Here is a 26,416-nt window from a genome sequence, read left to right as displayed (position 1 = left end):
ATTTTGGCAGTCATCTTTCCTCTTGGTATTAATAAAGAGGACTACAAGGTGAACATGACAAGCAAGGCAGAATCTAAACAAGCTGAAACTAAAATTGCAGGCAAAACAAACAGGGTTATTGAGCATAAACCAGAGATCCATCAGGACAGATCTGTTGGAGATTTTTCTACTAATTCTTTTTCTAGACTGCTATCGGAGTATGTTAGAGTAATGGATGTGAAAGACTGTTACGTATGCGTTAAGCTTCCTACTTCAGTTTCTGAAGGGGTCAAATATAATATGCTTCCCTTACTTATGGAATAACATGCAGTGTTATATCGAGCTTGTTTTACCAAAACTGGTCGTCTGGAGTACTATTACTCAGACCATGATGAAATCTTTGCCAACTTAAAGGTTGTAAATAGCTTAAACAAAGTTAAGCCTTCATAAGCAGATGAGGAAATTCTTTCTGGTAACTAATTAACTTACTTACGAGTATGCATACAAGAATAATTTAACCTGCAAAATGAGAAATGAAGAAAGATCTTTCCTTGATCAAGTTGAGGAGAGGAGAGCGATTTATAAAAGAAATGAGATGACGAAACAAACTAAGTCCAAGTTCTGGCAGGTTGAGGATGAGAAACCTAATGGGGAAAATAGAAATGCTGCTATTCACATAGATGATCCAGTTAGTGGAAAATTTTGCATTAGAAGAGATAACACGCTTTACGACAATTATTTTGTCGGTGCTAGCCAATGTGAGGACACTTATCGAATGGTTGGGGATTTAAAGGTGGTAAACCCAATTTTCCCAGGAATCTATTTTGTTTGTGGGAACAAGGCATATTTCAGTCTCCCAGACCATTGGTATGGTACATGCTACCTTGGTCTTGTCTTTCCTAAAATGTTCAATGTTGACAGAAATGGAGAAGGTTCATTTGAAATTGGCAAACACCTGAATAGGTACAGGAGAGAAAGTTTCTCTGAGATCATGGGAGATATTTTTGGTGCAATAATTCCTATGGTAGGGATTACTCTGAATTCAATCAAAATCAGAAATGTTTCCACAATTGTTGACAGATTGTCCACTGACACTGCAGGTGGTTTTCAACTAGTCAAAACTGAGCTCATTGCTACCAGAAGCATGGTTATGCAGAACCGGCTTGCGTTAGATATTCTCCTAGCAAAAGAGGGAGGAGTCTGTGGGATTTTGCATGTTCAGCATTGCTGCACATATATCCCTGACAAAAGTCAGAACATAGAAATGATGATTAGGAATATCACAGAAATTCACGCAGAAATAGAACCCATGGAAAGTGACAGTTTTTCTGAACGTTTGGCAAAGAGATTTGGGCAATCAAGGAGTGGTTTGCGGACATTGGCAGTTCAATCATTGGCAAAGTGCTTTACCCTGTAATAATCATTGTTAAAATAACACTTTTGTTAAAAATCAGTTGCATGATTCACAAGAGAAAGAAGCAAGTGAGGGAAAAAAGGAGGATTTATAAACTCAGGAAGGCTCAAGAAAAGGAGATAGAAATGGATGGGTTTTGCAGGGTTCAATATGAGAGTACCAGACAGACAAATGAAACAGGAGTTTAGACTTACTAACTCAGAGAGAGATCATTATATGACATTACTAAAAGTAATATATAGAGTAATTTTTTGGGTTTGTTTGGTGATTTAAAAATCACCAGATGAGGGAGTTGATGAAACGGACTTTTGGTATGAGCTTAGTTTTTGAAAGGCACGCTGAATAAAATTCCCATAATTTTAATTTACTAATAAGTGTTGCATGTTTTCGTACTAAATCAACCTAGAGTAATATGCACCGACACAAACACACAGGTCTAATTATTTGTGCTCTTGTCATGTTTGTCATTCACGTTATAATAATGCATTTACTTTGTCCTTCGTTTGTCATTTATTAAATTGCTGCTGTTTCAAATAATGGCATGAGCTTTCTTTGAATGTGTGTTAGTCTATGTTGTGTCTTTTCATGTGATTGTGCTATGTTTGTCTTTTGTATACAAAGCTAGGTAACATAGACTAATGGGTTAATATTAGCAAAGGGGGTGGGTAACAGAATAATTATAATTTCTTGAATTAATTGATGTCTTGTGTTTCCTTGCATACTAGAGTCATGCCAAAAGAGGCCTGCGGCCTATTTCTAAAATGGATGTCAGAATTCCTGCCAGAGTTGGGCCTTGCACAGCAACGTAATGAAAAGAAAAATATTTCTTCAGAGTAATTCTTTGAAAGACGCTCGTAGAAGCAAGGCTGTGCGGAGCACTGAATAAACATTTACTGGAAACATTCATGGTCATAAGGCAGGATATGTGGCGGTGGAAAGGCTTGGACGGAGGAAGCTACGGAAGGCTTTGCTTAATGTTGCTAAATTCGGAAGAGCCTGTGACACTCTAGTTAAAAAACAATACCGCTCTTGAGGAAACGTGGTTTCTGCTAGGCGAAAGGCAAATGACAACATTGGACGACATCGTTTGTCCAATCCTGTTTCGTGTTGCTCGAATATTTGTATTCTTTTCGTTAGTTTTAGATAGGAAAAGGGTATAAGAATGCCCCCTTGGAAAGAGGACTGCTGGCTCGTTCCTGTGCTCCAGAGATGCTGCCGGTTTTCTGACTCACGTAAGATCCAAAGATACTTTGCTAATTTTCCCTTTAGGTTTCCTTTAGCTAATGTTAGGGAATTAGGGTTTAAGGATTTTTCTTAATGTTTGAGCACTTCTCATGCTGATTTTGATTCGAGCTGACAGTCAAATGTGCCTTTCAATTAAATAATTTGCTTGATTAAAAAATGCTAATAAAAGAGTTTAAATTTTAAAATGCACTTTGCTTGTTAATAAAGTTAATAAAATAGATTTTTAAATGACAAGCTGGTCTTGTTAGTTTCTTTGAGTTACCATTAGTTAATCCATTTCCTATGTTTGACTTAAATAAATGTTTATAAAGTGTTTCAGAATAATTAGGTCATATGATTCAATTGGTCAATTCATATCTCAGCCATTTTTGGGCCTAGCGTTAGCTTTGTGAAATATGGTGAGTAACTTGGTGTAGAGTAGTTATACTGAGACTGAATTTCCACTGGCCCGCTGGATCACGTGCATTCCTGGTGCCCTTCCACGCTCTACGTATGATGTTGCCCCATGTGGTCTCTGGTATGGGCTTCCCCGTGCTCACCTCCCATTTCCGACGTAGCGTATCTAACGGGCCAAACCCTCATTCAGCATTCGTGAGTATAGGCATGTAACTGCTTTGAATGTACCTGCTGCCATCACCACATACTGACATGCCTGCGTTATTTTGGGTTCTAGCAGTCCCCCCTTCCAGTGCTTTTGGATGGCTTGCACCAGGGCAGCATGTATCAGAAAGTCTCTTCTAGGGAGATCAAACCTCTCCTGATAAGATAACAGCACTCCATCTTCATACAAGTCCCCCAGCATGTGGACCCCCGCCTGCTCCCACTCCCATAATGACGACCTATCTCCTCCATGGGGTAATGCAGTCAGCATCCCTAGTGGAATCTCGGGCGTGTAAGGGCGTTGCGCACCCGCTCTTCGCTGCCTCCTATTCCAAGACAACCTCAGAGTCTTTTCCTCTAAAGTGAAATCCCTAAGGTCCAGCTTTTGATGTAACACTATGAAAGACAGGATATGCCTCGGAATTCCACCTCCTCTCCCATGTTCCAGGCCCCTGAATTCCTTGGCCACCGCCTGTGTAAGCACCTGCAACTGCGCTGCTATATAATATAACTCTAAGTCAGGGACCGCCAAGCCGCCCTCCAACTTAAGGCGACATTAATGTCTTAAGCGCCACTCTGCGCCTCCCCGATCCCCAGATAAATCCTACAATCATAGATTCCAGGTTGGTGAACACTGAGCACGGCACCTATATAGGTAGCGTCCTAAAAAAGTACAGCAGTCTTGGTAGCGCCACCATCTTCAGTAAAGCTAACCTGCCAATCACCAAGAGTGGAAGGGTACTCCAAAAGGCCATGCTCCCCTTAAGGGCGCATACGCATCTCCCTATATTCCCTTCTAAAAGGTCGCTGGTTCCATGATAAACATGAAGGTTCCCACCTCACAATCATCAACATCCTAGGCACTACCCTCCCGGGTTGTACTGGGAGCAAGCAAGTTTTCTTCCAATTGACCTTTAATCCTGAGATCATTCCAAAATCCGTCAACAATCGCGCTGCCCCCGCTAATGCGCCCTCTGTATCTGCCAAAAATAACAGCAAATCATCCGCATATAACAATATGTATTGCTGTTCTCGTCTAAAAGCCAGGCCCTCATACCACTGTCCCAGCCGAGCTCGCGCCGTCAACAGCTCTATTGCTAGAGCCAATAGCAAAATGGACAGTGGGCAACCCTGCCGTGTCCCACGGTCCACTACATAACGGGGAGAAATCATCTGCCCCACTTTAACTCTTGCCATCGCCGAAGTATACAGCACCGTCGTCCACCTCACAAACTCCTCGCCCAGTCCAAAGTGCCCCATCGTTTTGTACAAATACGGCCATTCAAGGCTATCAAAGGCCTTTTCTATATCTACAGATAAGATTGCGGCCCTAGGGGAGTCTGTACCTGCTTCTCCTAGGATCCTCACCAACCTCCGCACATTGGTGGCAGTATTCTTGGTAGGGATAAATCCCGCCTGATCCTCATGTACCAAGGCAGTCATATGCTGTAGCAAGCGCGACGCCAAAATCAGACTAAGTATCTTGTAGTCAGTAGTGAGCATTGACAATGGGCGATACGCTGCTGTATCTGCCCTATTACGTCCCGGTTTTAGTAGTGGGACAATGAGGGCCTCACGCAGCGATTCCGGCAGCTGCCCCAATTCCCGTGCTTTGCCATAGACCTCCAGTAACCGTGGTGCTAATATGTCTATATATTGCATATAAAATTCCACCGGTAATCCGTCCACTCCCGGTGTCTTATTCCTTACCATCTGCTTAATGGCGCTCCTAATTTCTTCCAGCGAAATGGGCCGACAAAGATGTTGCGCCAGCTCTTCCTCCAACTGTGGGAGCATCACAGTCCCCAAGAAGGACCCAATAGCAGGGGCGTCCACTGACAATGTACTCCCATAAAGCCACTCATAGTATTCTCTGAACCCATGCATGATCCCACTTTGAGTATAGTCTGTTGTTCCCTCAGCTGGCCTTAGTGCCAGGATCGGGGAGCTACGCGGCATAGGAATAGCTAGCCAAGCTAGCAGCGTTCCTGCCTTGTCGCCCTCTGTATGTGTTTTCTCGACGTACTTCCGATAATCGAAGCACTTCCGATAATCGAAGCAGCGCAGCCTCTCTACCTCCGTGGCTAGCTTCTCTTTAGCCTCTAATACTTCCCTCTCACGCTCTAAGTGCTCAGGCCGTGCTTGTTCCGCCAACCGCAACCATTTGTCCTCATTTTAAACATCCTGCAGCCGGGACTTCCTTACCCCAGCAAATGTACTTATGCATATCCCCCGTATTACATCCTTAAAGGCATCCCATTCCGTCGCCCTAGTAGGAGTAGATCCCGCGCTCTCCCTAAAGTAGTGTGCTATCCCTTCTTTTACTTCCCTACAAAACACCGGATCCTCTTATGTTTCGGGGCGCAATCGCCATGTGGGGATTTCCGTCCTAGTCCAATGCAAGGTGAGCAGTGGGTTATGGTCAGATAAGGTCCTAGTGAGATATTCAGAGCTAGTCACAGCAGACGCCACCACTGGCGAGCACAACACAGCATTCAGTCAAACATGCAGTTTGTGTAATGCTGAAAAGTAGGAGTAATCCCTAACTTGCGGGTGATGTGACCTCAATATATCAATCAAATGCCATCTAGCCTGCCAATCCAACCTATGCTTGGACAATCGATGAACAGGGGAATCTGGTATGGGGGGGATGAGATCTGTCCACGATTGTGTCAGTTATTGAAATAAAATCGCCTCCCACTATGATAAGGCCTGCCAGGAATTGTGCTAAAGTGCCAGACACTCGATCCAGAAATCGCGCCTGATCTACATTAGGGGCATAGATACTACAGAGGGTCACCTCCCTGCCATATAGGTGCCCTTCAACCACCAAAAACCTGCCCTCCCATCTATTGTCTGTTTAAGCATCCGAAAAGGGACCCCCGCCATAATCCAAATCAATGTCCCCCTCGCAAATGTCGAATATGACGAGCTAAACACCTGCCCCCTCCGTCTACGCTGCAGCGCTAGGCCCTCCGATCTATTAAGATGTGTTTCCTGGAGTAACACTATGTGCACTCCCCTCCTAACCAGATATGCATGAACCCTGTGAGGTCTAGTCATCGTGTGTAGCCCCCTAACATTCCAGATAATACATCGTAAATCAGGTACAGTCCCCATCACAGCAATACAACCACTTCCTCCCTCTATTTACAGCATTGAACACACCGATGTACTCCAAAACCCAACTCATCCCCCAACCCCCCAACCCCCATCCCCCCACCCCACCAAGAACAGGTCCTAAAACAACATTGTTAGTTCCCATCCAAACCAGTCCAACATTCCACTCATACTTAAGCCCAGCAGTAGCCACTGCAGGCATGCCTTAAGGGCAAGAGGGGGGGCTTAGTGCCAACGGTGATCGCTCTCGCTCATACAATCACCCCCTGCGATCCCAATAAAACATAGCTACCTTCTCCACCTGTGCCTCAGTCAGCAATATAACAAAGCTTTGCACTTTAAGGCGTTACCCTGTCCCGGAGTCACTTCCCAGAATAAATTCACTGTCCGCCCCATTGTGTGATTGCCCTATTACAGCGCCATACATGGCCCACACACAGCCCCCCAGCCGACCACCATCCCCAGCACTCAACAACACGAATCCTCACTCATCAATGAGTCCATCTGCTGTGGCCGGGGTGACCTGCGGCATCTGAACACTTCCGACCTCCGACAACTCAGATTCCGATTGTGTCTTGTCCTTTTCGGCATCCGTGCTCTCGGGAGATTGCAGAGTCCGACTGCCAGATAGCGCTGATACTGCATCTAGTGCCTTCTGTTTCTCCAACTCGGTTTGGGACTGTGATGGCATCCGCACTTTCTGCCTCTTGAATCGAAGGCGTTGCGACTGGCGCTGGGGGGGAGTCCTTCAGATATCTCCTGCAAACGCCGTTCTTTCCGATCCGTGCCTGCTCTGTATGTTTCCAGCCATGCCCATGCCTCTTCTGGGGTGTCATGGAAGTGAGTGGCACCGCCTAGCATTGTCTTTAGTTTTGCTGGGAACAGTAGAGAGTACTGGATGCCCTCTGATCTCAGCTCCCTTTTCACAGCTAGGAATGAAGTACGGCGGCGCTGGATTTCCAATGTATAATCCGGGAATATGGTCACCCAGGACCACCTCGCATTCAGGAAGCAGCTCAAGACCTGGCTGTTCGAGCAGTAGCGGACCCCCCCCCTCCCCATGCGCCTTGAGACCCTCCGGGTAAGTAGTGCGCTTTACAAATGCTCTGATTGATTGATTGACCCTTCCATTATTGACCTGGTATGGCCCATCCGTAGTAATAAGTCTCTATCCTTATAGTGCAAGAGCCTAGCCACCACTGGACGTGGGGGACGACCCGGCTGTGGCGGCTTGGCAGGCAACCTGTGTGTGCGTTCCAACGTAAAAAAGGTAGATAAACCCTCAGTTGCAACCACTGTCCTCAGCCACTGTTCGAGATATTGTACCATATCAGACCCTTCCACTTTTTCAGGTAGGCCCACCACGCGGATGTTGTTGCGTCTATTTCGGCTTTCAACATCCTCGACCCTCTTCTCCAATGCTTCTATGTGATCTAGTGCATCGGTCATTTTTGCCTCCAACACCTTTTGGGTTGGCACCATTTCCTGGATAGTCGTTTCCGCCTGCTTCACTCTATCCACCAACTTAGAGTGGTCCGCCTTCAGTAGCCCAAGCCCCGTCGCTACCTGTGCAATGTCCTGCTGCAGAGCCGTGCATGAATCCGCAATGGCTGTTAGTATACAGTCGAACTGTCTTTGTAACTGAGGATCCCGGGCCTCCTCCATCCCATCCGATTCTACGTGTAATTGCCCTCTCCGCTAGTTCTCAGGCTCCCAGGTCTACTCCCACGGCCTCCACTGCTTACTGACCATTCTGGAGTTTCGTCAGCTAGGGAGGTCTCCCTCCCGCCGCCCCAGATTGTCAGCATGCTAACCGGTCGCCTCCGTCGACTTCAAGATAGTCAGCAACACACAAGGAACCGGATCTCCCCAGCTCTCAGTTTACACCAGTGGGCTTCAGCACATAGCAGTTGAGGCGCCAAGAGGAGGAACCCCAGCCCCGCTCGTCTGGGAGCCAAAGTGGTTTGCGGCTTTATGCGCAACACCCTTCAGCGCTTGCTCACCACCCAGCGTCAGGGCAAAGTCAATCCAGGGAGGTCTGTGCACCGTGTCTCACATAGCACTAGTTTGATTATGTCCTATTTGCCAGCATTGCCACGTCATGCCTCAGCCCCGCAGCTCGCCTTCCATATTATGCCCTGTAATGTCACCGGCAGTTTGCCTCGCCTTTCCTCCTCTCATGCTCCTGTCAGCTGGCTGCCCCTCTCGACGCAATGGGCCTGCGGAGCTCCAGGGTCCCCCCTCAATGATTTTCAATCAGTCCCCCCACGGCCTCTCACAGCAGGGTCCCCGCTCCTCGCCCGCACCTCCCTCTCCACCCGCCCCAGCTCGCAAGGCACAGCCGCCCCCCGGCCTCGTGACTGCCTCCGCAGCCCAAGGACACAGAGCAGCTCGCACCCCACTCACCGGGACAGGCAGAAAGGGGTCAGGTTCCACCGCTCCGCACTCCTCGGCTCTCCACCGCTGTTCAGGGTCTGATGTTTAGAAGGCCGCAGCGTTAGCCTCAATCCGCCGAGCACTTTCTCCCCGAAGGCACCACCCCACTAGGTCCGAGCGGCCCGCGCCAGATCCTCTGCCTCGCAGCACCTCATTGTCCCTGTTCCGCTACAATGTAGCTAGATTCTTCCAGCTGTCCGGTCCGTCCGTCCGTGGGGCACCACAGCTCCAGCGGTTGTCATCCGGAGCCCCAGTCAGTGCCGCCGCCCAAAGCCGGGGGATCGGGCGCCCCAGACCAGCGCCATAGCCATCTTGCACCCTTAACTCGCGGCAAGCTACTCGTCCGAAAAAAGTCTCTGAACCCCCACACCACACCAGAGTGTCGTTGGGGAGACACCAACACAGGGTCGCATCTCACTCACGACTTCCGGTACCACCGGGAGTCTGAAGGGCCTTAAGATTGCAGGATTATTGTGGGATCGTCACGGAGCTCGGCGCTCAAGCGGCCAGCTCCATTGGCTTCCCAGAGCGTAATGGATCTTAATACAAAGGATAACCCATTGTGCGATGTAGGGGTGCTTTGCTTAACTTTTAATGCCTATCTGAGAGGAGAAACGCAAGGCACTTGTCTACTGTCAACCTCATTTGACTATCTAACGAAGGCCACCAGTATTGTTCTTTGATGCGGATGCATGTCTTAGTAGTGCCCAGATGTCCCTGGTGTGCTTTAGAAATAATGAAAGGGCGCATTTTAGATGGAGGAACATGCAAATCACCTCTCAAAACCATGCCAACCCGTGAGAGTTTGATGGCTGCTTGTGCATACGTTTTTAAATCACTCTGTAAATAACAAACAAGAGGCCCACCTTTAGTGTTTTAAGTGCCAACAACAGTTGATGGACAGAATACAGAACAATGTCATACATTCATCTCAGTACAGAGATCTGGGCCTAAATCCATCATTTTTTTGCTCCCTATGCCATTTCAGTTTGAATCCAGCCGTATGCAAATCAGTCGTGACCCTGTGCCCCATGGGAACAGTCCAGCCTGAACTTTGGTATTGCTTTGTTCGCCCTAAGTTGGCAGGGTATGCCCAGAGGTGGGACCCTTGCTCACTTTGCCACTGGATTCAAGATAGCCTGGCTGATGACGGCTGATTACCGTATTTTCCGGCGTATAAGACGACTTTTTAACCCCGTAAAATGTTCTGGAAAGTCGGGGGTCGTCTTATACGCCGGGTACCAAATTTTATGGTATGTTTTCATGCGCTTTTTCATAGCGAGGACTTCACTCGAAGGTGTCAGACCGCTTCACAATAGGAAAGAACAAGAAACAACACACCTTATGTTAAAAAATACAGCCACCGGCACTGGCAACGTCCACACCCAGGCCCGCGCCATGAACTGTGCAAGTATCGAAAGCGAGCGTTTTTTTTCATAGCGAGGACTTCACTCGAAGGTGTCAGACCGCTTCACAATAGGAAATATGTAACAAGAAACAACACACCTTATGTTAAAAAATACAGCCACCGGCCCAGGCAACGTTCACACCCAGGCCCCGCGCCATGAACTGTGCAAGTATCGAAAGCAAGCGTTTTTGTCATAGCGAGGACTTCACTCGAAGGTGTCAAACAGCTTCACAAGCGAGCAAATGGCGCCATGAGTCTTACCTCGACTGCCGCTGCCGCTGTACACGCGCCTCCAACCGCTTGCACATCCCCAGGCAGACGAGGCAGCAGGACGAGGCAGCAGGACGTCCGAAATACGGTATATGGTAACGGGCAGCCAGCGCCGAAGATGGCAGCGCCCGGTGTGTTGACACGTTTGGCACGTTTGGCATGTTTGGCACGCGCTCCTCTCTCCTTGACATGGGCGTGGGCATAGAAAGGGGACTGTAGAATGTTCCCGAATGTTCCCGAAGGCAGTAGAGCACTTGCCGTGATTGGCTGGTTGTTGCGAAGAGGAAAGGCAGTCTGGTGAGCAGATACCGTATTTGCCGTACCGTACATGTGGTGGTGAAGACAGTACAGCCAGCACCAGTCTCTGCACCTGTTCATACTGTACAGCACCAGTACATCCAGTGCAAATGGCTGACAGTCAAGAACCCGGCAAGGCTCCAGCAGCACATCTAGTGCAAATGGCAGACAGTGGAGAACCCGGCAAGGCTCCAGCAGTACATCCAGTGCAAATGGCTGGCAGTCAAGAACCCAGCAAGGATCCAGCAGTGGCAAGAAGAAGGAAATATGAAGCCAGTTACAAACTTAAAGTTGTGGATTTTGCCACGGAACATAATAACTGTGCTGCTGCAAGACAATATGGAGTGACAGAAAAGATGGTTCGGGCCTGGAGAGCAAATGAGAAAGCATTACGGAGTATGCCAAGGGGTAAGTGTGCATTAAGAAGAGGCACCCCACATTGGCCAGAACTCGAAAAGCATGTAGCAGACATGGTGACCGAGCATCGGCAAAGCGGTTATGTCGTGACCCGAAATAAAATCCGATTGGTTGCACTTCAGTGGGCCAAATCTAACCCAGATCTCAGCGACAGATTTAAGGCTACTGTATCCTGGTGTACCAGATTCTTGGGAAGGCATAATCTGGTATTGCGGCAAAAGACAAAAATTGCCCAAAAATTACCTGCGGATCTTGATGCCAAAATGCATAGCTTCCATCGCTACGTTATTAGGCTGCGCAATGAACATGGCTATGCGCTAAGTAGCATCGGAAATATGGATGAAACTCCAATGAATTTCGATATGATTGCCAACAAAACTGTCCATCAAAAAGGTGAAAAAGACAATTTTAATAAAAACAACAGGACATGAGAAGTCCAGTTTCACAGTGGTACTAGCATGCACAGCTGATGGCGCAAAGCTGATACCAATGGTTATTTTCAAAAGAAAAACAATGCCGAAACTCAAGTTTCCTGTTGGTTGTTTTGTGCATGTGAATGAGAAAGGATGGATGGATGAAGAAGGGGTAAAGCTATGGCTTGATAATGTATGGAGCAGGCGACCAGGTGGACTTCTACAAAGACGTAGTCTACTGGTGTGGGATATGTTCAGGGCTCATTTAACTCCAAGCACCAAGCAAAGGCTGGCAAGACTAAAAACAGATGCTGCAGTTATACCTGGAGGATTGACATCGTTGGTGCAGCCACTGGATGTGTGCCTAAACAAGCCATTTAAAGATTGCATCCGAGAACAGTGGAATGAGTGGATGGTTAGCGGTGAAAAAACATTCACAAAAGGAGGAAACATGCGTGCTCCACAGTTGGATGTTTTGTGCACCTTTGTTATAAAGGCCTGGAACGACATTGATGCAGAAACTGTAATAAAGTCTTTCAAGAAGTGTGGCATATCAAATTCATTAGATGGTATGGAGGACGACTATTTGTGGCAAGATGAAGAGGATGCCGAAGAAGAGACCACATCATCTGATACGGAATTGGTACCAGATCCATACGATGACTGCCTTACAGATGTACCACAAGATCTCATTGACTTACTTATGAGATCAGATGACGAAGAGGAGGATTTTGAAGGCTTTTAAAGGGAACGTTGTAAATCCTGTAGAAATCGCTTGGATTTATGAAAAGTTATGGAAAGTTTAATCCACTTGCACTGTTTCATGCACTAATTTATGTTTACCGTACCGTACATGTTTCATGACAAACAGGTATATTCAGAAGTGACAGTTTTTCATATGGTTCTAAATAAAAATATTGCGAGTAAAGCAAGATTGTTTATACAACCAATTTGTTTGAGTTCAGTCTTTGAGTTTGTAAAATAAACGCTTAGGTAACACTGTCCACTGATAAAGCCTTATTGCTCACCCACAGGGAGGAGGATTAGAATCACTAATACGGTAAGTTCAAAATACATTCTCAGAATGGCTATGCAGGACTGCGTTGGACTGCGCTGGAAGTGGGGGTCGTCTTATACGGCGAGTATAGCACAAAACCTAAATTTTATCAAGCAAAGTAGGGGGTCGTCTTATACGCCGGGTCGTCTTATACGCCGGAAAATACGGTAGCCAGAAACCGGTCCAAGGATGCTTGTTTCCGGTCCAGGGAAAACATGGCTTGGCAGTTCGGGCTGGACTGTTCCCATGAGGCACAGGGTCAGACTGATTTGCATATGGCAATGTCAGAACTGGGGTGGTGGAGTGAGCTAGAGACTGATGATGGATTAAACCCAGATCAGTTGACTGGGGGTGAGTGCTTTCATTGTTCAACACTCCGTCCATCATCCCCTTTGGTATTGCTTTGTTCGCCCTAAGTTGGCAGGGTATGCCCAGACGTGGATCCATTGCTCACTATGCCACTGGATTCAAGCTAGCCTGGCTGATGACATCTGATTAGCCAGAAAACAGTCCCAGGATGCTTGTTTCCGGTCCAGGGAAGACATAGCTTGGCAGTTCGGGCTGAACGGTTCCCATGAGGCACAGGGTCAGACTGATTTGCATATGGCCATGTCTGAACTGGGGTTGTAGAGTGAGCTAAAGAATGATGATGGATTAAACCCAGATCAGTTGACTGGGGGTGAGTGCTTGCATTGTTTAACACTCCGTCCATTATCCCCTTTGGTATTACCAACTTGTTTAAATACTTTATCTTCCTGTCATGGTCTCCACCATTTCTCAGCATTAAAAGTGATGTCACTATCTAGTAAAGCATGAGTGGCATCAATGGTGTAAACAAAAATAGGGGGAGATGGAGGTAGACGTTAGGTTCATCCTCCAGACTGTGTATTATTATTAACAAATCTGTAGATGACAGATCAGAGAACCTAACCAAAGTGAAGGGCTTCCGCTAAATGTGCGAAACAACGCCCCAAAACTAAGAAGAGAAAATTCTCTTCTTGAGTCCCCTCACTCACCAAGGGTTGCCCCTAGGTGACATGCTTCATCATTGGGTCCATCCCAGACAACTACTGTCTGGGGTGTGCTGCAACTTGAGGAACTACGTAGGAGCACTTTTTGTGAAAAAAATGTGTAGTGCAGTGTTTGGGGGAGTGGTGATGCTTAAAATACCTAGCTAGTGAGTGATTAATTTATTCCTGCTCCTAGTTGGTATGGATAAAAAGGGGTTAATAGTAGGGAGGAAGTGTAACTTATGTGTATACTTTCCCTAGTATTTGGTCGGCATGTTTAGGACCAGCCCTGTGCGTACCACTCCGTGAGAAAAACTATCCTACCCTAAAGAAATAAAGAACAGATGCATACCTAATGTGTGAGCACCAAATTTAATACATACGGTTGAAATCAGACTCATAGTATCTGTTCAAGGAGATAAAGTGACATAGAGATTAGTACATATTGCCTGCCCACCTCTCACGTGAGCAGGTCCAAACCATATGCAGTGCTTAAATCAATTAGTTCCTCTATAGTTTGTTGGTGCCCTTAGTAGTAAAAATATTTAATTAGTGCTTGTATCCAATGAGACACCTTGGAACACATCGGACTACTGCTTGTGAAAAAGCATGGTTAATAGTTAAAAACATTGGTAAAAATAAAGAAACACTTGTGAGCAAACATTACAAGATAAAACAAACATATAAATATACGGTTCACAATTTGTAATAACATACTTCTGTTTTGGCAACGCTGTGCCTCAAGGACTGCCAGGGTGGAGGGGCTGGTAGTAACCATAGAAGAATATATATAAAATATTTGAGTCAAGAGTAGGGCCATGGGTAAATGTGAAATACTGGTTAGTTATTCCCCATAGTGTGGCCTGGAGGAAAAAGCGAGCATTTTTCAGGGATCCTGGGTTGTTGTTAGGGAAGAAAAGATCTTACTCAGCACTCGTCCGTCAAGGACACCTACTCGTACCCTGGAGGACGGCATATTAGCGTGTCTTCATCCCGATGTTGTTAAAATACTGGCAGGAAAAAGCCCATCATGCTCACATGCGCGTAAAGTCTAGACTGCAGTTGTAAGAAAATGGCCGCCTAGTTTCGGAAATTTATCTGCACCATTTTAGGAGGATCATTTTCAGGGTAGGAATTTTTTTTACATTAAATTAGTGGCATTGAAAACTGCCTAACGCATCTCAACGCTGTGAGTCGAGTACCCACAGTATCTCAGGGTGACCTAGTAGTAGTGCCGGCGGAGTGGGGTAGGTCTTGACGGCTCACATCCTGGAGCCCAATGGGCATTACAATGTGTTAGTCCAGTTATCCTGCCGGCAACTGACAGAAGCAATACTTTGTTAACTACTAGGTGGCTCTGAGATACTGGGGGTACTCGACTCACAGCGTTGCGATGTGGTAGGTAGTTTTCACACACACCACACAACGTAGATAGTTCAACCACTAGGTCCTGATGAATTGCCATGGAGCCTCCTGACCTAACGACATGAAACATGTTGACCCACAGAGTTGAGCATAGTTAAACTGAATCATAAACTTCAGATAGCTGCCACTTTTTTCACGATTTTAATCAGGTGGTATGAATAAAAGTATCTTTGGACTATCCAACTTGTTTTGATCACTCCTCACCACATCTACGCTTCATAAGGCCCCTCGCCCCCACTGCACCATAGGGCAAGGAACAAAAGATCTCCGCTAAAGAGCTCCTCTATGGGTGCCTGTTTGGTATTTCATCGCCGACCCGACGAGGAGCAGGCCCATTTGATGAAGCATGATGCCTAGATGGCTGTGTGTGTGTGTGAGGGCCCTAGTTCCGACAGGAGGGATTCCCTTCCTCCTAAACTTTTCAGAGCAGCACACATTTGGGTGCTGATTGACATATCTCATCTTCGTCTACCACTAGAGGAACGGCATACCCTTCTTTCCCACAAAAATATTCTGATAACGCTTTTAGGTTGAGCCTAGCCAGCGCGCATGCGTTGTCTGCAAGACCTGCTGTTGTCTATAAAGAACTTTGCTCCTGCCTGCTTTTTGAAGTTGGTTTAATACAGTATCACTATTTGTTGCTGGTTCCTGAGTGGTTAAACCAGCGATGCAACTTCCGTTTACGGCAGAGGAGCACCTCCTACATTCAGTTTCCTTCTGCTTCAATTGTTCATCTGTTGTTTCGAAGAATTATTTCAAGCTCTATTTTCACATATGTCGTCTGAGCCTTTCATTTTCTCTGCACACGCGGCTCGCCTTAAAACATACTTTAAGTCGGAGCAAGGCGCTCATGAAACGGGCCAAATGCTTTATCTTTTACTTTTTTAATAATATTATTTACATCAAGCACATCTAACAAGTGCCTACGCCTTAAAATTCTGGCTGGAAGCTTCGATGTACGGGCGTGCACACGTCTGAAAGAGGTTCATGTGGCCAATCATTTTAAACAGATGTATGTAAAATTATAAATGCACAATAAGAGACGTCACATAGTAAATATAATTGTGGTAAGTCAATCACCTCTCCATTTCCACTCAATTATTCTTTTAGGGCCATTCTATTCGCCCCTCACTGATTCCAATTATTTCAAATAATACATGAAAAATTGGATTTGTACACTTTTTGGATTGACCATGAGAAGGCTTCCATGCTGTACAATCCATCCGTGGAAAGTTTACCACGACCACCTTGCCTTTAAAATATCCCAGTATTTTGTTGACATCATGATGTTGACTTAATACTTTACCTTCTTTTGCTTCATTCGACAGTCATTGCAGCTGTTTGTCGCTATCTGTTTTTACCCCCAAAAACTTGCTTTGTGGGAATCTTTCCCATTGCTGGATTTGGTGAGTCCACCACTAATTGTGACCACCTATTCCTTATAAATACAGGAACACATCTGACTCTTGTCTAAATTATTTTGCCGCACATAGGCTGTCCACAACTCTGTTTTCAGTCCGGAGGTAGACCCGCTGTGATGCTTGTTGAATTGCGCATACCTCTGGGTCGAAATATCAACGCTTTTTATTTAGCTCATGTCTATCAGTTTCGTCACCTCAAGACCAGAAAGAATAATTTCTTAGGGGTTTCGTGAAAACGTGATATAAACTGTGAAACAACAAATCCGTATTTATTCATATGTACATATGTGTGTTTATTATATGTTTTGTATACCTCACTCACGATACCACCATGTCACACTTTTTCATTTGGCTCACGCAAGTCAATCTATTTATGTTACATGTTGTTGAAATTGTATATGTGACAGCCATATACTAAAAGAGTAAATATTGCATCTAAACAAATGAATAGGTATCTTCGGTGTGTTTCATTGGTTATCTAAAAAATGATTTATTTGACTTTATTCTTGCAAATTACTTACTTCAAGTTATATTAAATATGAATACTAAGCAATTGGTTTACCAGACAGAACCTACTGTAGACTACATTATTAATACCCAGGTTCTGAGGGGCACAGGGTTATCAATAATGGTCAAGCGTAGTGTAGTCATTACCCTGCTGTAATCTTTGCGCTGCTGACGGTCAGTTCCTTCCTAAACCTCTGACTCTGCTTTCCATTTAGTACTTTTCCTCTCAGCATAGCGCAGTCACGCCCTGCTGTAAACTTTCCAATATGGCAGTTGCACCTTTCTTTTGCTCTGCATGAGCAGCTCACCTTAAAACATACTTTAAATCTGAGCATGGAACTCGTGAAACAGGCGCTGCACTTAATCTTTTACTTGTTTTATATTTTTATTAACATCAAGCACTTCTTACAAGTGCCTGCACCTTTGAATGCATCCTGGAAGCTTTGTTCTACGGGTGCGCACATATCTGATAGAGGTTCATGTGGTCTGGTGGGCGATAGCCTCTTGGACGGGAGGACTCAAGTTTACAGCAGGGCGATGGCTGCACTACACTTCCTGCTGCTCACGGTCAGTTCTTTCCTAAACCTTCTCCAACTCTGCTTTCAATTTAGTACTCTTCCTCTTAAACTGGCTTTTAATTATTGCTCCAGACTTGCACAGTGAGTGGATCACCACCAAATCACAAGCCCTCCTTAGAGAATGTGGTACGTGTCATGCTCATGGGGCTTGCCTCGGGGGGGCGGGGGCCTGGGGGAGGGGGGGGGGGGGGGGGGTCACGATGTGCTACCACTTTCCAGACACTGCACCAGGATCTCCAGGACAATGTTGGCGCTCTCTCACTTGATAGACCTGGGGCAATGACTTCCTTTCAAAACTCCTGTCTCATGAGAAGGAAATTGGGCTCGTAAGACTTTTTACCAGTGTCTGAAAATGCGGCGGATTCAACTCTGAGAGCAAGGGTGTCTTCATTTCCCACGGTCTCCAAAATTGCATCTAGGCGCTGCCAGCTTTTCTATTCTGCGGGGCTGTAGGGGGCACTGTATAAGGTGTCTTCATTGTTCGCTCTCCAGCTTTATCTAGGAATTAACTTAAACCAGCATCTCTTAAATGACCATCTCCTTTCATCCTTACGCGTCCCCAACCACCCCGAAAATCACCCCCTGCCGCTACCAAATGTTCATTGTTCTAAAGTCCACTGGACCAAGTTTACACCTCTGCCTTCACAAGTACTAATTCAATTGTGTCTTTATCTGCCCTAAAGTAGTCACCAACTCCCCCTGTACCTTGCGGTGCACGTCTCCAAATCCACAAGGTTTTTTCCCAGTGATAAATGTAAGTGATCCATAACCCTAGGCTATGACCTCTAAACACAATGTTAATGAAAGGCCTACTTTCTGCCTCCCTGTTCACCTCGTATTCATACAGCCTAACTCTTCTTTTATCTCAGCCTGCCTACTACCATCATCCTGTTGTATGTGTTCTTTAGAGAGCTGTTGCTGACAATTGAATGTGTTTAACAAAACCACAAGATGTTGATCTGTAATAATCAGAACACAACTGCATCCATCAAACCCAGCTAACCCTACTCCAACTTAGAGAATAGCTCTAGATGCAACTCTTTAAAGGGCACTACTTTTCAGTGTCTTAAGAGTCCACATCTGTCCTCAAACTCCATCATTCCTTCCAATTACTTATTAACCAAACATTTGCTTTTTTGAGACTGTATAGTGCTTTGTTGCCTTTTGGCTAGTTTCACCATGTTGTCAGGTAATAGATTACTCTTGTCTAGTGCATATTATGAATTGAGTCGTATCCAGATGTTTTTAACAGGGCACAAATAAGTTGTGGCTCAAAGCAGTGGGAGTTTCTGTCATGTTCAGAATATGTGGTCATCCAATTGTTGGCCTCTCTGCAAAGCACGCAGAGCAATTGCCATGTAAGCCAGTTGCGACTATGTAAATGTGTGGGTAGGATGGCACTTTACATACATTTTAATGTATAGTATGTAGGCCACGCCACTTTCTGGATGCCTACTGCTTAGCAGTAGAGTTGCCACCTTCTTCAGTTTAAAATACCAACCAATCCTTCAAGTTTGAAGACAGCAAGAAACAGGAGAAGTTGCTTTTAAAGGTATGAAAACTCTTCTGTTTCTTTTTTAGGTCGAGCCTGAGTCAGCGCACATGCGCTGCTCTGCTCTAGTAGAGTATGGAAGAGAAGCCCCACCCACATTTTTTTATTGGCTTGTGTCTTTGTCCTCCGTAAATGCTGGCTCCTCATTTAGTAATTGGCTTGTTAGTCCCTCCTTATCTTCATTTGTAACCTCCCATTGCTACTGGCCCTTTTACTTCGGTTGTTACACAGTATGTCTTTTTAGTGTGTAAGCACTACTTTCTTTGTTCTACTCTAGTTTTTCTACTGCAGGCACTACGTGCTTTCCTGCAACATTCAGCGCAGAGTTTAATGAAAACTACTTTGTCTTTCTGCCCCTCACCTCTTTTTGTTCAGCTCCTAGACCGCGACCCCAGCGCTGAGGGCAAAACAATAAGCACAGCCCGGGAGTCTGCAATTTATGCCCAGCCGCCTGAGCCCTTCAGCGCATTGTGTGGTCTTTGCAGTAATGTCGCTTTATCTGGCTCTTTTGTTTCTTAAAAAGGCACAATTAAAAAATGGGAGGGCTGGACTTTGCCAACCAAACACTGCTATCTTCTTTCTCTGCTGGGCAGCAGTTCCCACGTTCAGTTAGACGCTAATATTTTGTGGGCTCCTTTCACCGAGCGCTGCATTGGGCTTTGTGGTGCTCAAGTCTTCCGTTTCCGGCTACGAACATTTGATTTTTTTTCCAAGGAGATGCAATAAAACTGAGCTGGTTTAAGAAGTTATGGGGGGGAAGTTCTCATCTCTGCACAGAGATACATCTCTGAGGCGAGGGAGACCAGCTCCTCATGCATGGCTGCTCATGTGTGGAATTTATCACGCTCTGGAGGCATTTGCCATTTTGAGCACCCAGACACCCGCCTGACTGCTGTACTGGTGCATGTGGAGCACAAACACACAATCGCCTTTCTAGGGGACACCCGTGGCTGTCTGTGTAAGGCATGTGTGCTGTCCTCTGCCTTGGCTGACTCCTTGTGCTCTTCTCAGAGCTGAGGGACAATTGTGCAACAAGCATTTACAATGCAATAGGTCTCGCATTATTAAAGTTTGAGCTATCGGCATTGTAAATGACAATGCCTTTTATTCATTTGTTTTTAAAACCTGCAATCGGTGCATAAACACGCACTTTAAACGTATAGTCCTTGCTTAGGATGAGCAAGGCTGGCAGTAAAAGAGACTGACAGCTTTGCTTCTCATAAGCAAGGACTATAAGTACAAAGTGCTTGTTTACGCACCAATGCAAATGAATGAAAGGCATTGTCATTTACAATGCCAATAGCTCAAACTTTAATAATGTGAGAGCTATTGCATTGAAAATGCTTGTTTCACCTCCAGCTGGGCCGAAGTTAAGGGGCCTTTTGGCCTCCTTTTGTTTGTATATGCTGACTGGGGGCGCCTGGAACCTTACATTTAAATGTAAATGCCACAGAGGGAAACAAAGGCACACAGCTTGCCTTCTCTCCACAGGTACTTAACAGAGGCATGCTTTTGCCTTTGTTCTGTCCCTGTATATAAATGCAGACACTGTAAGACTGTCAGATGGGTTAGTCTGTCCACCGGCGTAGCTAGGTGGGTGCCGGGGGGGGAGGGGGGGGGAGGCAGTCCGCCCCAGGTGGCACAATTTTGAGGGCGGCCGTGCAGCACTGGTGGTACCGGAGAGAGTCCCCCTCCCCCCCCCCCCCAACTGAGGACATGCTGCAACTGTAGGCGAGGTTAGTGAATGCACCCGACGTGGAGCTGCGACCCGCCCGGAGCTACCCTGACGAAGCTGCGAGGGCCCACGGGAGGAAATGGACACAACAGATGGCACGGCCCAGGGGGGAAAAGGTGAACGGGCTGCGACCAGCGCCAGGCCGGCATCAGCCCAGAGCCTGTGACCAGAGAATGCGTGACCCAGTCTGAGCCGCCTGGAGGCAAATTGCAACGCCAACATTAGTGCAACAAGGTAAAAAAAACAACAGCCATTTAAAAACGAAGTTCCGTTTCTTTATCATACGGAAGGAGTCAACAACCCACAAGGTGGCAGCAGAGGCTTTTAACACACCGATGTGCTCAAAATTGCTAAGGAACGTGTCTCACTGTGATGAAAAATGGCGAGTTCATGTGAAAAAATGTGGTGTAAGGACGAGTGTGGAAATACAATGTGCAAACATGCCAGGTTCGTCCTAAAGGAAACAATGAGGTAGTGAATGAAAATAAACATCTAAAACGTGTTTTTGCTCAATATATGATCGCAAACGTGGCACATGCGAGTCTGAGCAATGTTCCACAGTGCGAGGTGCCAAGAGTGACTTAGTACCGATTCAGGTAATATATCGAAGATGTATAAAGGCAGTACTGGACCCACAGAGTGAGAAACACCAGGAGTTGAATCATGCTATCGGCGCTTACCTCAAAGTACAGTTGTTAAAGTGTACAGAAGTACGAAGTTGTGACCAGCTCTTTGTTGGTACCATTGGCGTGTTCTCGGTGGAAACGGAAGACGCGCAGCAATTAGTAAAAGAAAAGTCATGAAAGTAACAAGCTCTCGGCATTGCAGTTCAGTTCCGAAAACGAGGCCTGACACGCAAAAGGGATTTCCGGCCGGGAGAAAGGAGAGGCGTGACACGCACTGAAGGGGCGGAGAAACGGAGCGGGCTGCGGAGTCTGGTCTGACACGGAGGGACAGGACGAGAGGGGGGGGCACTTTGACGGTGCCAGCCCCCCCCCGTGATGGAAGCCCTGCTTGTGCCCGGTGAGCAGGGTTGGAAGTGTGTGTGTGCGGGTTTGTAAGACGGGGGAGGGGGGTGCGCCGCTTGTATGTGCCTGCGTGTATTGTGCCTGTCTGCGTGTATGTGTGTGTGTGTGGGTGGGGTGAGGGGGCGGCAGCGTGTGGATGTGTGCGCGTGCGTGCAGAGGGGTGGGGGATGGCTGTATCTGTGCCGTTAATGCGTGCGAGGGAAGCGAGTTAGGGAAGCGAGTTAGTCTGCGCAAGCGCCGCTTAGAAAGCTCGCTCCCGAGGTGAAATCTGACAGAGTGAAAGCGCGCGTCTGATTGCTGTCCAGTCTCCTAAATACGGGCAGCATAAGTTGTCGAGCTGATGCATTCATGCTTCGCATGAATGCCACATCAGCTCGACCTAAAAATATGTATAGATGCACTAAAAAGAGAGTTTTTTGTAGTTCTTTCTCAGTCTCATCATGTCAGAACTGAAGGATTTTTATAATATATACAACGATGCCATAGCTGTTGTTTATTTATCTTATACAACTAATGACAAAGCCAATAGTCCTGGCTTGTTGTAGGTGTAACTTTACTTGCTGTGTTATATTTGTGGAGGTAATAACAGAAGTAGCAAAATACCAGATGGGCGACAAACTATGCTAAGCCCAATATTTAGTTTGTGTTTTGAAGCCACGCCCTTAATTAAATAGACCACGCCCATTTGAGAGCTGCACCAATTTTTTCGTCCCACTTAAAGCTCTGTTTATGAGTGTAGTGCCAACCGTGTATTGCTTAGCTCTGGAATAACATTCCAAAAAGTAGCGTGTTTAGTGCGTGTTTCATACACATACACTATGAGCCCTATGTCTCTACTTCATATGGGTTAGCAGTTGTTAAACGCACTGGCTTCAGGGTGTTTGAGGCAGATTGGGGCAGGGATGTCGGGGTACTGTTATAAATGTGCTCATCCAATAGGGGTGTTATTCGGCCTGCCCTGTACCCTCAGTGTCCTGTACGCATCAGTGTGCTGTATTCATCTGTCCTCTCCGGTGGGTCCATTTGTTTTACAGCGGCCCCTTTATTTAATGAAATCTGGACATCCGGCTTCAGAGTCTGTAAATTGCAGTCTCACTCTGCGCTATTCACCTGATGCAGTCTCACTCTGCGCCATTCGCCTGATGTCTTGACCTTGTTCTTTGAAGGATTCAATGTCTTTAAAACTGAGTCCTTGGCCCCCTCCTGTGCCGCTACAATCGATCTCTTCCATTGACTTGACAACTTTATATTGGAAAATTTATAAAATTTGGGGTCTCCTAGATTTATAGCAGGGCTGCTAACCATGGGTGTGGAATAACGGAGAAACAGGCTGCCACATTTCAAAAACATTAACGTTTCACTTAGAGCAAGCTGGGCATTTAAAGGGACTGAAATATGATGCTTCTTAAGTTGTTTATCAAACACATTCTTTTGCACAATTTTTTTTCAAAAGCACACATCCAATTTATACTCCCACACACATTTCTCTTGCACATGCTGTTGGGTACCCCTCCCCTCTCTCACACAGTTTCGCCCTCACAGACACACACTCTCACTAAAGCTCTCTCACGCACACGCTCAGCTTGCCCTATCTGATACATTCCTTCACCAGTGACCCTTGACATTTTGATCAGGTGAAAGAAAACAATACCTTTTTAATTCTACCTTAAGTATTTGTTGCAGTACCCGGTATAATGTGCTGCATGGCTAAATACTTATAAGGTCCCAAAGGCGAGACCGATTGCATTGCAAGTTTTAACATAGCTTCGATGCCTTTTAGGAATAGTTAAGATAATACTAACACATTTTTGCAGTGATTTCTTCTTGTAATTACTGTTTTACATTTAGATTTCATTGGGACATAACACCAGATTTTCCCTATATCCCATTTTCTTTCTGCGCTTGAAATGGAAGTATCGACCATGTCGGTAAAGTACAGGCCTAGTAATACCCCTACATGGTTGTCACAACCTTGCAAGACAAGGGCTCCAATAACTACACTGCAAGCAGCTGACTAACCGGGCAATCAAATAAGCCCACAAGAGGGAGTCAAATTTAAAAAAATAGGAAAGCGTATTTTTATTAGCAGAAAGGAAGCACAGGTGTGGCACATATTGTTTTGCTGGCTCTGAAAATCTTTGTGCCTTGGCTGAATCTTTTTCCAAATGTTTAAGACCTATTCAAATGTTTCTGCCATAATCAGACAACAATTGCAGCCCAGACAGCGAGTTAAACTGCAAGGTGGCTCAGCGAGTTAAGCAGCAAGATGGCTTAGGAAATTAAAAGCTTACCCTTCACATTTGGGGGACTCTGTATAATGCCCTACATCAGAACAGCCATAACCTAGTGTGTACCAATTGTATACCATTATCAATCCCTTGTTACATTTCCCAACGGAGAAATACATAGTGGAAATTAAATCCTATGTTATTGACACTGTTTTCGTGAAGCTTGTGCGGGTTTTTTCTCACTATAATTTGGTATAGCGTGCACATTTTTCTACATGATCACTCCACTGCAAGCAAAACAAATAAGTAAAAAAAAAAAAGATTGTCAGTTACAACGCCAATAGCTCTAACTTTAACAAATGCGAGACAGATTGCATCGAAAATGCTTGTTCTTTTCAGAAGTGTATACATGCCAATACCTTTGTAGCCGGATTTGTTTATGCAGCTAAGGAAATTGACGCATGATCTCTCCAACCGCTAACACCGAAGAATATTTTGACTAACAATACATATACACCTGCACACACGCACTCTCACCGAGACCACTTACTTGACATGGCTGCAGTAACATTCATGCTGAGTGAGACTTGTGCACCGCAGGTAGTGCTGGAGTTGAGAAACTACTGAATAAGTGCCCACTGCCCACCCCGCTTACAACGGCCGCTGGGAATTGAAGTTCTGCAAAGATGTTGGTTAGTAATTGACATCGGAGGAATATGCTGTTGCAGTTACCAGCGTGGTCCGTATAGGAGCGTGTGGCGCGGTGAGCTGAATTTGACCCATTTCAATGAACCCCAGGCTAAAAGCATAAGACGACTGATGTTTTCTACTATTCCCCGCCCGGCTTGAACGAGTAGAGGTGGATGTGCAGGAGTAGGTAGAGCCTGCCCTCACTCAGTATTCTAGAGCACGCTTCTCGGCACTGGGATGCTTGGCTAGATCTAAGCAGTAGGTAAAACTATATTGTTCACCGGTCTGTCGCTGCTTATGACCTCCCCCTCTTCGAGTCGTGGGGCAGCCCCAAAGGTGGCTCGCTGTCCGTCCGACTTCACCTCGCTCGTATATTTAAGTCCGCACCCCACCACTCACTCATTGGTGAAAAGCGGTGTATGTAAGAAGAAAGGGCAATGGGTACAATGGAGAGGAAGATGCGCAATGGGAGGTAAATCAGTGGCCATTTTGGCTCGCACTTTTCTGCATTAATACACTAGCCACCACAGAGACAGGCCCGGTGCAGACGTTCGATGTGCTACTGTAGTCCTTCGTCGTGTAGTCCTTCGTCTATGTCGACTTCCGTAGTTCTGAGGGCGGGGCATACATACGTGTATCTTTTGGAACCGTCTTTAGGTTTCATGCCGAGTGTTGAACAGTGGCCGTTGAGAGTAGTAGTTCCAGTAACAAGGGGTTCTAGAGTTTTGTTTGGGGCCGCCAGCTGTAATCATAACAAGCATTGGCAATGCAATAGGTGTCGCCATTATGCGAGTTTAAGCTGTTGGCATTGTAAATGACAATGCCTTGTATTTATATTTTAAAAACCGAAACACAAATAAAAGGCATTGTCATTTACAATGCAATTAGGTCAAATTCACGTAAATGCGAGACCTATTGCATATGCTTGTTTCTTCAGTGGGGGGGGGGGGGGGGGAAATAGCAGTCTGCCGTGTTTGGCATGCCCCTAAGATATGAATCAACCGCTCGGCTACTGCCAATTTAATTTATTTTATTTTATTTTATTTGAGCAGTTCCTTGATGACATTTACCCCTTGTTAGAAAAAAAACTATACGTTCAGTGGAGGCATGTTGTCTTACCGTTGCGAGCCCTTACCGGCAGGTGGTCACCCTCTGCCCCGAAAAATTGTCCAGCTTGCGAATGTGATACTGAAACCGAACTTCACATGTTGTTTTTCTGTCCGGGGTATCACAAGGCTAGGAACTACTGGCTTGTTCAATTGTGTAAAAACCTAGCTGTAGCGTCCAGCTACAAATAACCACAGACACCAGGGCTTATCTTCAGGAGCTTTATTCCATGCATCTTACTTTCTCCATGTCCTTACTCTAACTGCCCCTTCCTAAGTCCGCTCCTCCTCTTCCTCTGACCCCCTAGCTCCGCCCACACCCAACTACTGGTATGCTGACTTCACAACATCTCCCCCCTTTGTAACAAAACAAACAAAATAAACTGACTTCTCAGTCCATCTCCACTATCAGTCTCTGGGATGGACGTATGTCGTGATAAGTATTCGCTAATGGTTCGTCTTTGACTAGACAAGCTCTGT

The 26,416-nt window shown here is 46.0% G+C and overlaps 1 protein-coding gene across 1 annotated transcript in view; it reads right to left on the bottom strand.

The window, feature by feature from the left end:
* NIT2 (nitrilase family member 2) overlaps positions 1-25,447 on the bottom strand; it is a 502,164-nt gene extending 476,717 nt beyond the window's left edge. The window contains exon 1 of the mRNA XM_086934539.1: positions 24,691-25,447. Within this exon, the coding sequence (XP_086790665.1) occupies positions 24,691-24,715 (25 nt within the window). The 5' untranslated portion in view covers positions 24,716-25,447. The remainder of the gene's footprint in view (positions 1-24,690) is intronic.
* Between the last annotated feature and the right edge of the window lie 969 nt (positions 25,448-26,416).

This window comes from Lissotriton vulgaris, chromosome 8 (genome assembly GCF_964263255.1).
Source record: "Lissotriton vulgaris chromosome 8, aLisVul1.2, whole genome shotgun sequence".
In the NCBI taxonomy this organism is placed as follows: Eukaryota; Metazoa; Chordata; class Amphibia; order Caudata; family Salamandridae; genus Lissotriton; species Lissotriton vulgaris.
Note: the sequence above shows the minus strand (reverse complement) of the source record. Positions and strands in the feature narration are given on the sequence as shown.